The following is a 15,000-nucleotide window of genomic DNA, read 5'->3' as shown; positions in this document are numbered from 1 at the left end:
CTCCGTAGAACATCAGCTTATTCACATGTTCTCCGTAGAACATCAGTTTATTCACATGTTCTCCGTAGGACATCAGTTTATTCACATGTTCTCCGTAGAACATCAGCTTATTCACATGGTCTCCGTAGAACATCAGCTTATTCACATGTTCTCCGTAGAACATCAGCTTATTCACATGTTCTCTGTAGAACATCAGTTTATTCACATGTTCTCCGTAGAACATCAGTTTATTCACATGTTCTCTGTAGAACATCAGTTTATTCACATGTTCTCCGTAGAACATCAGCTTATTCACATGTTCTCTGTAGAACATCAGCTTATTCACATGTTCTCCGTAGAACATCAGCTTATTCACATGTTCTCCGTAGGAGGCTGCAGGCGCCGGCTTCGTGGCTGACTGGTCCGCTGACTTCGGCTCATTGTCAGCAAACGGAGATTCTGCTTCAGGAGCCGAGGCCTGTGCTACAGGGCCGGAGGGGCCGGGGGGGCCGGGGGGGCCAGAGGCGACGCAGGGCGGGCCCCAGGGCGGGCCCCAGGGCGGGCCCCAGGGCGGGCCCCAGGGCGGGCCCCAGGGCGCAGACACAGCTACACCTCCTCAGGACAGTGACGCAGCCAAAGCTTCTGAAGACGAGGTTAGAAGCTGGAACTCTCAAACTCACCCCAACCTTCATCTGTCTGCAGGCAGAGGTGATGAAGAAGAGACGAGGCAGGTAGTCACAGAGGGAGACGCAGCAGGGCAGGAAGGCCGCAGGAAGTCCACCCCAGGACTTATATTCACCAACGAGTACGGTGAACAGATTGAGGACAGCACAGAGGAAAGGGGAGACAGGTGGTCGAGGTCACCAGATGGGTCTGGGTCTGAATATGAGACCGCTGAGGAGTGGGCAGATGGAGGTCAGGGGGGAGGCTGGGCGAGCGCCGACGATGAGCTGTCATACGATGTTCCCCTAACGAACGTCTCAGAGGGGCGGGGACACGGACATGATGCTGCAGCAGAGGATTGGTCTCCAAGTTTCCAAGTTTCACCAGAGAGCGACGTAAACTGTTCAGCTGAGACACAGGGAGGAGGTGCGTTTGATTCAGATCCTGTCACTGAGACACAGGGAGGAGGTGCGTTTGATTCAGATCCTGTCACTGAAACACAGGGAGGAGGTGCGTTTGATTCAGATCCTGTCACTGAGACACAGGGAGGAGGTGCGTTTGATTCAGATCCTGTCACTGAAACACAGGGAGGAGGTGCGTTTGATTCAGATCCTGTCACTGAGACACAGGGAGGAGGTGCGTTTGATTCAGATCCTGTCACTGAAACACAGGGAGGAGGTGCGTTTGATTCAGATCCTTTTGCTGAAACACAGGGAGGAGGTGCGTTTGATTCAGATCCTTTTGCTGAGACACAGGGAGGAGGTGCGTTTGATTCAGATCCTTTTGCTGAGACACAGGGAGGAGGTGCGTTTGATTCAGATCCTTTTGCTGAGACACAGGGAGGAGGTGCGTTTGATTCAGATCCTGTCACTGAAACACAGGGAGGAGGTGCGTTTGATTCAGATCCTGTCACTGAGACACAGGGAGGAGGTGCGTTTGATTCAGATCCTGTCACTGAAACACAGGGAGGAGGTGCGTTTGATTCAGATCCTTTTGCTGAAACACAGGGAGGAGGTGCGTTTGATTCAGATCCTTTTGCTGAAACACAGGGAGGAGGTGCGTTTGATTCAGATCCTTTTGCTGAGACACAGGGAGGAGGTGCGTTTGATTCAGATCCTTTTGCTGAAACACAGGGAGGAGGTGCGTTTGATTCACATCCTGTCACTGAAACACAGGGAGGAGGTGCGTTTGATTCAGATCCTTTTGCTGAAACACAGGGAGGAGGTGCGTTTGATTCAGATCCTTTTGCTGAGACACAGGGAGGAGGTGCGTTTGATTCAGATCCTTTTGCTGAAACACAGGGAGGAGGTGCGTTTGATTCAGATCCTTTTGCTGAAACAAAGGGAGGAGGTGCGTTTGATTCAGATCCTTTTGCTGAGACACAGGGAGGAGGTGCGTTTGATTCAGATCCTTTTGCTGAAACACAGGGAGGAGGTGCGTTTGATTCAGATCCTGTCACTGAGACACAGGGAGGAGGTGCGTTTGATTCAGATCCTTTTGCTGAAACACAGGGAGGAGGTGCGTTTGATTCAGATCCTTTTGCTGAGACACAGGGAGGAGGTGCGTTTGATTCAGATCCTGTCACTGAAACACAGGGAAGAGGTGCGTTTGATTCAGATCCTGTCACTGAAACACAGGGAGGAGGTGCGTTTGATTCAGATCCTGTCACTGAGACACAGGGAGGAGGTGCGTTTGATTCAGATCCTTTTGCTGAAACACAGAGAGGAGGTGCGTTTGATTCAGATCCTGTCACTGAAACACAGGGAGGAGGTGCGTTTGATTCAGATCCTGTCACTGAAACACAGAGAGGAGGTGCGTTTGATTCAGATCCTGTCACTGAGACACAGGGAGGAGGTGCGTTTGATTCAGATCCTGTCACTGAGACACAGGGAGGAGGTGCGTTTGATTCAGATCCTGTCACTGAGACACAGGGAGGAGGTGCGTTTGATTCAGATCCTGTCACTGAGACACAGGGAGGAGGTGCGTTTGATTCAGATCCTTTTGCTGAAACACAGGGAGGAGGTGCGTTTGATTCAGATCCTTTTGCTGAAACACAGGGAGGAGGTGCGTTTGATTCAGATCCTTTTGCTGAAACACAGGGAGGAGGTGCGTTTGATTCAGATCCTTTTGCTGAGACACAGGGAGGAGGTGCGTTTGATTCAGATCCTTTTGCTGAAACACAGGGAGGAGGTGCGTTTGATTCAGATCCTTTTGCTGAAACACAGGGAGGAGGTGCGTTTGATTCAGATCCTTTTGCTGAGACACAGGGAGGAGGTGCGTTTGATTCAGATCCTGTCACTGAGACACAGGGAGGGGGTGCGTTTGATTCAGATCCTGTCACTGAAACACAGGGAAGAGGTGCGTTTGATTCAGATCCTTTTGCTGAGACACAGGGAGGAGGTGCGTTTGATTCAGATCCTTTTGCTGAGACACAGAGAGGAGGTGCGTTTGATTCAGATCCTTTTGCTGAGACACAGGGAGGAGACAGGGGTGGTGGTTTTGAATTTGCCTCAGGAGAAGGTGGAGTTGTGTGCACCGGGGACGGGGGAAGCGGGTGGGACACCGACCCTTTTGCCAACCGTTTCCCAGCAGCTGCTTCAGGGACTGAAGCCTCCCACCCTGCGTCCTGGCAGGAAGTCGGTCCCGGTGCTGGCTGCGACTCGTCTGTCTCCCCCCGAAAGTGTGCTGCTGTCTCTGGAGCAGCAGAAGGAATTAAAGATGTAAACGTTACCAGAATTCACAAAGAACCAGAAAATTCAGACATGTCCGAAGATGAGGCTGCAAACCGGAGGTTGGGGAAGTTGTACCAAGAGCTAGATACAGAAAAGGAAGAGGTACTGGACTTGCTCCTGTCGTCCGTGTGGTAGAAGAGTGAAGCGTAGAGTAGAAGGGAGTAAAAACCCTTTTTCTGTCTCCACCATCCCGAACCCTGGACCCCGTCCTTCCTCCCTCCTCACGCTCTGTCTGCTTCTTCCTTTCATTCTTTCATTTTCACATCAAATCCATTTTGCACCTTTTTCCCTGAACGCTTCAAATACTAATTTGTGTCTTTGCAATTTTATTTAGGTGTCGAATGCATTCAACGGATTTCCACAGGTAAGTTTTCACACTAATCTTAAATTTGCAGCCGTTTGTGCAGAATGTTTGTAGAGATGAGCTGTTTGAGTCCACGTGACGTAAATGTCTTTATCGTCCCGCGCTGTTTTTAAACTACGGCCAGCGTTTCGCTTCCTGCGGAACTTTACGTCTTTGGTCTTTGAGCCGAACAAAGAGTTTCGCTTCCTGCTGAACTTTACGTCTTTGGTCTTTGAGCGGAACAAAGAGTTTCGCTTCCTGCTGAACTTTACGTCTTTGGTCTTTGAGCCGAACAAAGAGTTTCGCTTCCTGCTGAACTTTACGTCTTTGGTCTTTGAGCCGAACAAAGAGTTTCGCTTCCTGCTGAACTTTACGTCTTTGGTCTTTGAGCCGAACAAAGAGTTTCGCTTCCTGCTGAACTTTACGTCTTTGGTCTTTGAGCCGAACAAAGAGTTTCGCTTCCTGCTGAACTTTTCGTCTTTGGTCTTTGAGCGGAACAAAGAGTTTCGCTTCCTGCTGAACTTTTCGTCTTTGGTCTTTGAGCGGAACAAAGAGTTTCGCTGCATTAACGTAGATTAGATCCCTGAGTTACGTCATCAAATCCTCAGTTACTCCCAGAAAAGTCCTGACTCTGAACCTCTGTATGGTCTCAAGAGATAATGGAGTATTTACAGCTGAGATAATGGTGTATTTACAGGTGAGATAATGGTGTATTTACAGGTGAGATAATGGTGTATTTACAGCTGAGATAATGAAGTATTTACAGCTGAGATAATGAAGTATTTACAGTTGAGATAATGGTGTATTTACAGGTGAGATATTGGTGTATTTACAGGTGAGATAATGAAGTATTTACAGGTGAGGTAATGGAGTATTTACAGGTGAGATAATGGAGTATTTACAGGTGAGATAATGGTGTATTTACAGGTGAGATAATGGAGTATTTACAGGTGAGATAATGGAGTATTTACAGGTGAGATAATGAAGTATTTACAGGTGAGATAATGGAGTATTTACAGGTGAGATAATGAAGTATTTACAGGTGAGGTAATGGAGTATTTACAGCTGAGATAATGGTGTATTTACAGCTGAGACAATGAAGTATTTACAGTTGAGATAATGGTGTATTTACAGGTGAGATATTGGTGTATTTGCAGGTGAGATAATGGTGTATTTACAGGTGAGATAATGAAGTATTTACAGGTGAGGTAATGGAGTATTTACAGGTGAGATAATGGAGTATTTACAGGTGAGATAATGGTGTATTTACAGGTGAGATAATGGAGTATTTACAGGTGAGATAATGGAGTATTTACAGGTGAGATAATGGTGTATTTACAGCTGAGATAATGGTGTATTTACAGCTGAGACAATGAAGTATTTACAGTTGAGATAATGGTGTATTTACAGGTGAGATATTGGTGTATTTACAGGTGAGATAATGAAGTATTTACAGGTGAGGTAATGGAGTATTTACAGGTGAGATAATGGAGTATTTACAGGTGAGATAATGGTGTATTTACAGGTGAGATAATGGAGTATTTACAGGTGAGATAATGGAGTATTTACAGGTGAGATAATGAAGTATTTACAGGTGAGATAATGGAGTATTTACAGGTGAGATAATGAAGTATTTACAGGTGAGGTAATGGAGTATTTACAGCTGAGATAATGGTGTATTTACAGCTGAGACAATGAAGTATTTACAGTTGAGATAATGGTGTATTTACAGGTGAGATATTGGTGTATTTGCAGGTGAGATAATGGTGTATTTACAGGTGAGATAATGAAGTATTTACAGGTGAGGTAATGGAGTATTTACAGGTGAGATAATGGAGTATTTACAGGTGAGATAATGGTGTATTTACAGGTGAGATAATGGAGTATTTACAGGTGAGATAATGGAGTATTTACAGGTGAGATAATGAAGTATTTACAGGTGAGATAATGGAGTATTTACAGGTGAGATAATGAAGTATTTACAGGTGAGGTAATGGAGTATTTACAGGTGAGATAATGGAGTATTTACAGGTGAGATAATGAAGTATTTACAGGTGAGGTAATGGAGTATTTACAGGTGAGATAATGGAGTATTTACAGGTGAGATAATGGTGTATTTACAGGTGAGATAATGGAGTATTTACAGGTGAGATAATGGTGTATTTACAGGTGAGATAATGGAGTATTTACAGGTGAGATAATGGAGTATTTACAGGTGAGGTAATGGAGTATTTACAGGTGAGATAATGAAGTATTTACAGGTGAGGTAATGGAGTATTTACAGGTGAGATAATGGAGTATTTACAGGTGAGATAATGGTGTATTTACAGGTGAGATAATGGTTTATTTACAGGTGAGATAATGGAGTATTTACAGGTGAGATATTGGTGTATTTGCAGGTGAGATAATGGAGTATTTACAGGTGAGATAATGGAGTATTTGCAGGTGAGATAATGGAGTATTTACAGGTGAGATAATGGAGTATTTACAGGTGAGGTAATGGAGTATTTACAGGTGAGATAATGGAGTATTTACAGGTGAGATAATGGAGTATTTACAGCTGAGATAATGGAGTATTTACAGGTGAGATAATGGAGTATTTACAGGTGAGATAATGGAGTATTTACAGGTGAGATAATGGAGTATTTGCAGGTGAGATAATGGAGTATTTGCAGGTGAGATAATGGAGTATTTACAGGTGAGATAATGAAGTATTTACAGCTGAGACAATGAAGTATTTACAGGTGAGATAATGGTGTATTTACAGGTCCTGACTGCCAGTTGTGACTCTTCTTCTCTGTCTTTAATACATGCGCTCTTCTTCTCTGTCTTTAATGCATGCACTCTTCTTCTCTGTCTTTAATAAATGCGCTCTTCTTCTCTGTCTTTAATACATGCGCTCTTCTTCTCTGTCTTTAATACATGCGCTCTTCTTCTCTGTCTTTAATACATGCGCTCTTCTTCTCTGTCTTTAATACATGCGCTCTTCTTCTCTGTCTTTAATACATGCACTCTTCTTCTCTGTCTTTAATACGTGCACTCTTCTTCTCTGTCTTTAATCCGTGCGCTCCCTTCTCTGTCTTTAATACGTGCGCTCTTCTTCTCTGTCTTTAATACGTGCGCTCTTCTTCTCTGTCTTTAATGCATGCGCTCTTCTTCTCTGTCTTTAATACATGCGCTCTTCTTCTCTGTCTTTAATCCATGCGCTCTTCTTCTCTGTCTTTAATCCGTGCGCTCCCTTCTCTGTCTTTAATGCATGCGCTCTTCTTCTCTGTCTTTAATACATGCGCTCTTCTTCTCTGTCTTTAATACATGCGCTCTTCTTCTCTGTCTTTAATACGTGCGCTCTTCTTCTCTGTCTTTAATGCATGCGCTCTTCTTCTCTGTCTTTAATACATGCGCTCTTCTTCTCTGTCTTTAATCCATGCGCTCTTCTTCTCTGTCTTTAATCCGTGCGCTCCCTTCTCTGTCTTTAATACGTGCGCTCTTCTTCTCTGTCTTTAATGCATGCGCTCTTCTTCTCTGTCTTTAATACGTGCGCTCTTCTTCTCTGTCTTTAATGCATGCGCTCTTCTTCCCAGTCTTTAATGCATGCGCTCTTCTTCTCTGTCTTTAATCCGTGCGCTCTTCTTCTCTGTCTTTAATGCATGCGCTCTTCTTCTCTGTCTTTAATGCATGCGCTCTTCTTCTCTGTCTTTAATCCATGCGCTCTTCTTCTCTGTCTTTAATGCATGCGCTCTTCTTCTCTGTCTTTAATACGTGCGCTCTTCTTCTCTGTCTTTAATCCATGCGCTCTTCTTCTCTGTCTTTAATACATGCGCTCTTCTTCTCTGTCTTTAATGCATGCGCTCTTCTTCTCTGTCTTTAATGCATGCGCTCTTCTTCTCTGTCTTTAATACATGCGCTCTTCTTCTCTGTCTTTAATACATGCGCTCTTCTTCTCTGTCTTTAATACATGCGCTCTTCTTCTCTGTCTTTAATGCATGCGCTCTTCTTCTCTGTCTTTAATACATGCACTCTTCTTCTCTGTCTTTAATAAATGCGCTCTTCTTCTCTGTCTTTAATACATGCGCTCTTCTTCTCTGTCTTTAATACATGCGCTCTTCTTCTCTGTCTTTAATACATGCGCTCTTCTTCTCTGTCTTTAATACATGCGCTCTTCTTCTCTGTCTTTAATACATGCGCTCTTCTTCTCTGTCTTTAATACATGCACTCTTCTTCTCTGTCTTTAATACGTGCACTCTTCTTCTCTGTCTTTAATCCGTGCGCTCTTCTTCTCTGTCTTTAATGCATGCGCTCTTCTTCTCTGTCTTTAATACATGCGCTCTTCTTCTCTGTCTTTAATCCATGCGCTCTTCTTCTCTGTCTTTAATCCATGCGCTCTTCTTCTCTGTCTTTAATCCATGCGCTCTTCTTCTCTGTCTTTAATACATGCGCTCTTCTTCTCTGTCTTTAATACATGCACTCTTCTTCTCTGTCTTTAATACGTGCACTCTTCTTCTCTGTCTTTAATCCGTGCGCTCTTCTTCTCTGTCTTTAATCCATGCGCTCTTCTTCTCTGTCTTTAATACATGCGCTCTTCTTCTCTGTCTTTAATGCATGCGCTCTTCTTCTCTGTCTTTAATACATGCGCTCTTCTTCTCTGTCTTTAATACATGCGCTCTTCTTCTCTGTCTTTAATACGTGCGCTCTTCTTCTCTGTCTTTAATGCATGCGCTCTTCTTCTCTGTCTTTAATACATGCGCTCTTCTTCTCTGTCTTTAATCCATGCGCTCTTCTTCTCTGTCTTTAATCCGTGCGCTCCCTTCTCTGTCTTTAATACGTGCGCTCTTCTTCTCTGTCTTTAATGCATGCGCTCTTCTTCTCTGTCTTTAATACGTGCGCTCTTCTTCTCTGTCTTTAATGCATGCGCTCTTCTTCCCAGTCTTTAATGCATGCGCTCTTCTTCTCTGTCTTTAATCCGTGCGCTCTTCTTCTCTGTCTTTAATGCATGCGCTCTTCTTCTCTGTCTTTAATGCATGCGCTCTTCTTCTCTGTCTTTAATCCATGCGCTCTTCTTCTCTGTCTTTAATGCATGCGCTCTTCTTCTCTGTCTTTAATACGTGCGCTCTTCTTCTCTGTCTTTAATCCATGCGCTCTTCTTCTCTGTCTTTAATACATGCGCTCTTCTTCTCTGTCTTTAATGCATGCGCTCTTCTTCTCTGTCTTTAATGCATGCGCTCTTCTTCTCTGTCTTTAATACATGCGCTCTTCTTCTCTGTCTTTAATACATGCGCTCTTCTTCTCTGTCTTTAATACATGCGCTCTTCTTCTCTGTCTTTAATGCATGCGCTCTTCTTCTCTGTCTTTAATACATGCGCTCTTCTTCTCTGTCTTTAATACGTGCGCTCTTCTTCTCTGTCTTTAATGCATGCGCTCTTCTTCTCTGTCTTTAATACATGCGCTCTTCTTCTCTGTCTTTAATACGTGCGCTCTTCTTCTCTGTCTTTAATACGTGCGCTCTTCTTCTCTGTCTTTAATCTGTGCGCTCTTCTTCTCTGTCTTTAATACATGCGCTCTTCTTCTCTGTCTTTAATGCATGCGCTCTTCTTCTCTGTCTTTAATACATGCGCTCTTCTTCTCTGTCTTTAATGCATGCGCTCTTCTTCCCAGTCTTTAATGCATGCGCTCTTCTTCTCTGTCTTTAATCCGTGCGCTCTTCTTCTCTGTCTTTAATGCATGCGCTCTTCTTCTCTGTCTTTAATGCATGCGCTCTTCTTCTCTGTCTTTAATCCATGCGCTCTTCTTCTCTGTCTTTAATGCATGCGCTCTTCTTCTCTGTCTTTAATACGTGCGCTCTTCTTCTCTGTTTTTAATGCATGCGCTCTTCTTCTCTGTTTTTAATGCATGCGCTCTTCTTCTCTGTCTTTAATACATGCGCTCTTCTTCTCTGTCTTTAATACATGCGCTCTTCTTCTCTGTCTTTAATACGTGCGCTCTTCTTCTCTGTCTTTAATACGTGCGCTCTTCTTCTCTGTCTTTAATACATGCGCTCTTCTTCTCTGTCTTTAATACATGCGCTCTTCTTCTCTGTTTTTAATGCATGCGCTCTTCTTCTCTGTCTTTAATACGTGCGCTCTTCTTCTCTGTCTTTAATACATGCGCTCTTCTTCTCTGTCTTTAATACATGCGCTCTTCTTCTCTGTTTTTAATGCATGCGCTCTTCTTCTCTGTCTTTAATGCATGCGCTCTTCTTCCCAGTCTTTAATGCATGCGCTCTTCTTCTCTGTCTTTAATCCATGCGCTCTTCTTCTCTGTCTTTAATACGTGCGCTCTTCTTCTCTGTCTTTAATGCATGCGCTCTTCTTCTCTGTCTTTAATCCATGCGCTCTTCTTCTCTGTCTTTAATCCATGCGCTCTTCTTCTCTGTCTTTAATACGTGCGCTCTTCTTCTCTGTCTTTAATACGTGCGCTCTTCTTCTCTGTCTTTAATCCATGCGCTCTTCTTCTCTGTCTTTAATACATGCGCTCTTCTTCTCTGTCTTTAATGCATGCGCTCTTCTTCTCTGTCTTTAATACGTGCGCTCTTCTTCCCTGTCTTTAATGCATGCGCTCTTCTTCTCTGTCTTTAATCCATGCGCTCTTCTTCTCTGTCTTTAATACATGCGCTCTTCTTCTCTGTCTTTAATCCATGCGCTCTTCTTCTCTGTCTTTAATACGTGCGCTCTTCTTCTCTGTCTTTAATGCATGCGCTCTTCTTCTCTGTCTTTAATCCATGCGCTCTTCTTCTCTGTCTTTAATCCATGCGCTCTTCTTCTCTGTCTTTAATACGTGCGCTCTTCTTCTCTGTCTTTAATACGTGCGCTCTTCTTCTCTGTCTTTAATGCATGCGCTCTTCTTCTCTGTCTTTAATACGTGCGCTCTTCTTCTCTGTCTTTAATGCATGCGCTCTTCTTCTCTGTCTTTAATGCATGCGCTCTTCTTCTCTGTCTTTAATCCATGCGCTCTTCTTCCCTGTCTTTAATGCGTGCGCTCTTCTTCTCTGTCTTTAATACGTGCGCTCTTCTTCTCTGTCTTTAATGCATGCGCTGTGAAGGAGGCCACTGTCCCATCGTTCTTCGCAGACTTTGATCAGATGGTGAGTTTTCACATTGTGATGACTCGACGTTTGTGTGGAGCCGTTAGTTTGAAACATATTTATGTCGACGTCATTCTTTACGTTGTTTGCTCTGACGCCGTGTGGAACGATGCAGTGCCCTCAGACTGTGTCATGAGTTGTTATCAGGGGTGTGGAACGATGCTTTTCCCTCAGACTGTGACATGAGCTGTTATCAGGGGTGTGGAACGATGCTTTTCCCTCAGACTGTGACATGAGCTGTTATCAGGGGTGTGGAACGATGCTTTTCCCTCAGACTGTGACATGAGTTGTTATCAGGGGTGTGGAACGATGCTTTTCCCTCAGACTGTGACATGAGTTGTTATCAGGGGTGTGGAACGATGCTTTTCCCTCAGACTGTGACATGAGTTGTTATCAGGGGTGTGGAACGATGCTTTTCCCTCAGACTGTGACATGAGTTGTTATCAGGGGTGTGGAACGATGCATTTGCCTCAGACTGTGACATGAGTTGTTATCAGGGGTGTGGAACGATGCAGTTCCCTCAGACTGTGTCATGAGTTGTTATCAGGGGTGTGGAACGATGCTTTTCCCTCAGACTGTGACATGAGTTGTTATCAGGGGTATGGAACGATGCTTTTCCCTCAGACTGTGACATGAGTTGTTATCAGGGGTGTGGAACGATGCTTTTCTCTCAGACTGTGACATGAGTTGTTATCAGGGGTGTGGAACGATGCATTTGCCTCAGACTGTGACATGAGTTGTTATCAGGGGTGTGGAACGATGCAGTTCCCTCAGACTGTGACATGAGTTGTTATCAGGGGTGTGGAACGATGCTTTTCTCTCAGACTGTGACATGAGTTGTTATCAGGGGTGTGGAACGATGCTTTTCCCTCAGACTGTGACATGAGTTGTTATCAGGGGTATGGAACGATGCAGTTCCCTCAGACTGTGACATGAGTTGTTATCAGGGGTGTGGAACGATGCAGTTCCCTCAGACTGTGACATGAGTTGTTATCAGGGGTGTGGAACGATGCTTTTCCCTCAGACTGTGACATGAGTTGTTATCAGGGGTGTGGAACGATGCTTTTCCCTCAGACTGTGACATGAGTTGTTATCAGGGGTGTGGAACGATGCTTTTCCCTCAGACTGTGACATGAGTTGTTATCAGGGGTGTGGAACGATGCTTTTCCCTCAGACTGTGACATGAGTTGTTATCAGGGGTATGGAACGATGCAGTTCCCTCAGACTGTGACATGAGTTGTTATCAGGGGTGTGGAACGATGCAGTGCCCTCAGACTGTGACATGAGTTGTTATCAGGGGTGTGGAACGATGCTTTTCCCTCAGACTGTGACATGAGTTGTTATCAGGGGTGTGGAACGATGCTTTTCCCTCAGACTGTAACATGAGTTGTTATCGGGTGTGGAACGATGCTTTTCCCTCAGACTGTGACATGAGTTGTTATCAGGGGTGTGGAACGATGCTTTTCCCTCAGACTGTGACATGAGTTGTTATCAGGGGTATGGAACGATGCTTTTCCCTCAGACTGTGACATGAGTTGTTATCAGGGGTGTGGAACGATGCTTTTCCCTCAGACTGTGACATGAGTTGTTATCAGGGGTATGGAACGATGCTTTTCCCTCAGACTGTGACATGAGTTGTTATCAGGGGTGTGGAACGATGCATTTGCCTCAGACTGTGACATGAGTTGTTATCAGGGGTGTGGAACGATGCTTTTCCCTCAGACTGTGACATGAGTTGTTATCAGGGGTGTGGAACGATGCTTTTCCCTCAGACTGTGACATGAGCTGTTATCAGGGGTGTGGAACGATGCTTTTCCCTCAGACTGTAACATGAGTTGTTATCAGGGGTGTGGAACGATGCAGTTCCCTCAGACTGTGACATGAGTTGTTATCAGGGGTGTGGAACGATGCAGTTCCCTCAGACTGTAACATGAGTTGTTATCAGGGGTGTGGAACGATGCTTTTCCCTCAGACTGTAACATGAGTTGTTATCAGGGGTGTGGAACGATGCTTTTCCCTCAGACTGTGACATGAGTTGTTATCAGGGGTGTGGAACGATGCTTTTCCCTCAGACTGTAACATGAGTTGTTATCAGGGGTGTGGAACGATGCTTTTCCCTCAGACTGTGACATGAGTTGTTATCAGGGGTGTGGAACGATGCTTTTCCCTCAGACTGTGACATGAGTTGTTATCAGGGGTATGGAACGATGCTTTTCCCTCAGACTGTGACATGAGTTGTTATCAGGGGTATGGAACGATGCTTTTCCCTCAGACTGTGACATGAGTTGTTATCAGGGGTGTGGAACGATGCTTTTCCCTCAGACTGTGACATGAGCTGTTATCAGGGGTGTGGAACGATGCTTTTCCCTCAGACTGTGACATGAGTTGTTATCAGGGGTGTGGAACGATGCTTTTCCCTCAGACTGTGACATGAGTTGTTATCAGGGGTGTGGAACGATGCTTTTCCCTCAGACTGTGACATGAGTTGTTATCAGGGGTGTGGAACGATGCTTTTCCCTCAGACTGTGACATGAGTTGTTATCAGGGGTGTGGAACGATGCATTTGCCTCAGACTGTGACATGAGTTGTTATCAGGGGTGTGGAACGATGCTTTTCCCTCAGACTGTGACATGAGTTGTTATCAGGGGTATGGAACGATGCATTTGCCTCAGACTGTGACATGAGTTGTTATCAGGGGTGTGGAACGATGCAGTTCCCTCAGACTGTGACATGAGTTGTTATCAGGGGTATGGAACGATGCAGTTCCCTCAGACTGTGACATGAGTTGTTATCAGGGGTATGGAACGATGCTTTTCCCTCAGACTGTGACATGAGTTGTTATCAGGGGTGTGGAACGATGCTTTTCCCTCAGACTGTGACATGAGTTGTTATCAGGGGTGTGGAACGATGCTTTTCCCTCAGACTGTGACATGAGTTGTTATCAGGGGTGTGGAACGATGCATTTCCCTCAGACTGTGACATGAGTTGTTATCAGGGGTGTGGAACGATGCTTTTCCCTCAGACTGTGACATGAGTTGTTATCAGGGGTGTGGAACGATGCTTTTCCCTCAGACTGTGACATGAGTTGTTATCAGGGGTGTGGAACGATGCAGTTCCCTCAGACTGTGACATGAGTTGTTATCAGGGGTGTGGAACGATGCAGTTCCCTCAGACTGTGACATGAGTTGTTATCAGGGGTGTGGAACGATGCATTGCCCTCAGACTGTGACATGAGTTGTTTTCAGGGGTGTAATGAAGACTTGGTTCGGTTCAGCACAGAAACAAGTGCATAAGGAAACAAACAAGCCTGAACCCAATCTGCACCTATTTACACACAACTCTCTGTCTTTATCATTTCTTCTCCAAATCATTTTCCTTTGAATGACTGAGTCGTAGTCTAGTGTCACAGTTTCATCTGATGCTGTAGAGAAAGTGTGTTGATGAAGTTTGAGATGAAGAACACGAGCAGATATGACGACAGCTCTGAGCCTTTTATTGAATATCATGAAACGCCACTGTAACGACTGTAGCGACTGTAACGACTGTAACGACTGTAACGACTGTAACGCCTGTAACGACTGTAACGACTGTAACGACTGAAACGACTGTAACGACTGTAACGACTGTAACGACTGTAGCGACTGTAACCACTGTAACGACTGTAACGACTGTAACGACTGTAACGACTGTAACGACTGTAACGACTGTAACGACTGTAATGCCTGTAACGACTGTAACGACTATAACGACTGTAACGACTGTAGCGACTGTAACCACTGTAACGACTGTAACGACTGTAACGACTGTAACGACTGTAATGCCTGTAACGACTGTAACGACTATAACGACTGTAACGACTGTAGCGACTGTAACCACTGTAACGACTGTAACGACTGTAACGACTGTAACGACTGTAACGACTGTAATGCCTGTAACGACTGTAACGACTATAACGACTGTAACGACTGTAGCGACTGTAACGACTGTAACGACTGTAACGACTGTAACGACTGTAACGACTGTAACCACTGTAACGACTGTAACGACTGTAACGACTGTAGCGACTGTAACGACTGTAACGACTGTAGCGACTGTAGCGACTGTAACGACTGTAACGCCTGTAACGACTGTAACGACTGTAACCACTGTAACGACTGTAACGACTG

At 44.8% G+C, this 15,000-nt stretch overlaps 1 protein-coding gene across 3 annotated transcripts in view; it reads left to right on the top strand.

The window, feature by feature from the left end:
• The window catches only part of amph (amphiphysin), a 57,553-nt gene that overhangs the window by 29,842 nt on the left and 12,711 nt on the right, over positions 1-15,000 (top strand). For all 3 annotated transcript variants that reach the window (XM_083927717.1, XM_083927718.1, XM_083927716.1), the window contains 2 exons: positions 369-632; positions 3,709-3,738. In XM_083927717.1, the coding sequence (XP_083783843.1) occupies positions 369-632; positions 3,709-3,738 (294 nt within the window). The remainder of the gene's footprint in view (positions 1-368; positions 633-3,708; positions 3,739-15,000) is intronic.

Source organism: Echiichthys vipera, assembly GCF_963691815.1.
Source record: "Echiichthys vipera genome assembly, chromosome: 15".
Taxonomy (NCBI): Eukaryota; Metazoa; Chordata; class Actinopteri; order Perciformes; family Trachinidae; genus Echiichthys; species Echiichthys vipera.
This window is presented reverse-complemented; position numbering and strand designations above follow the sequence as displayed.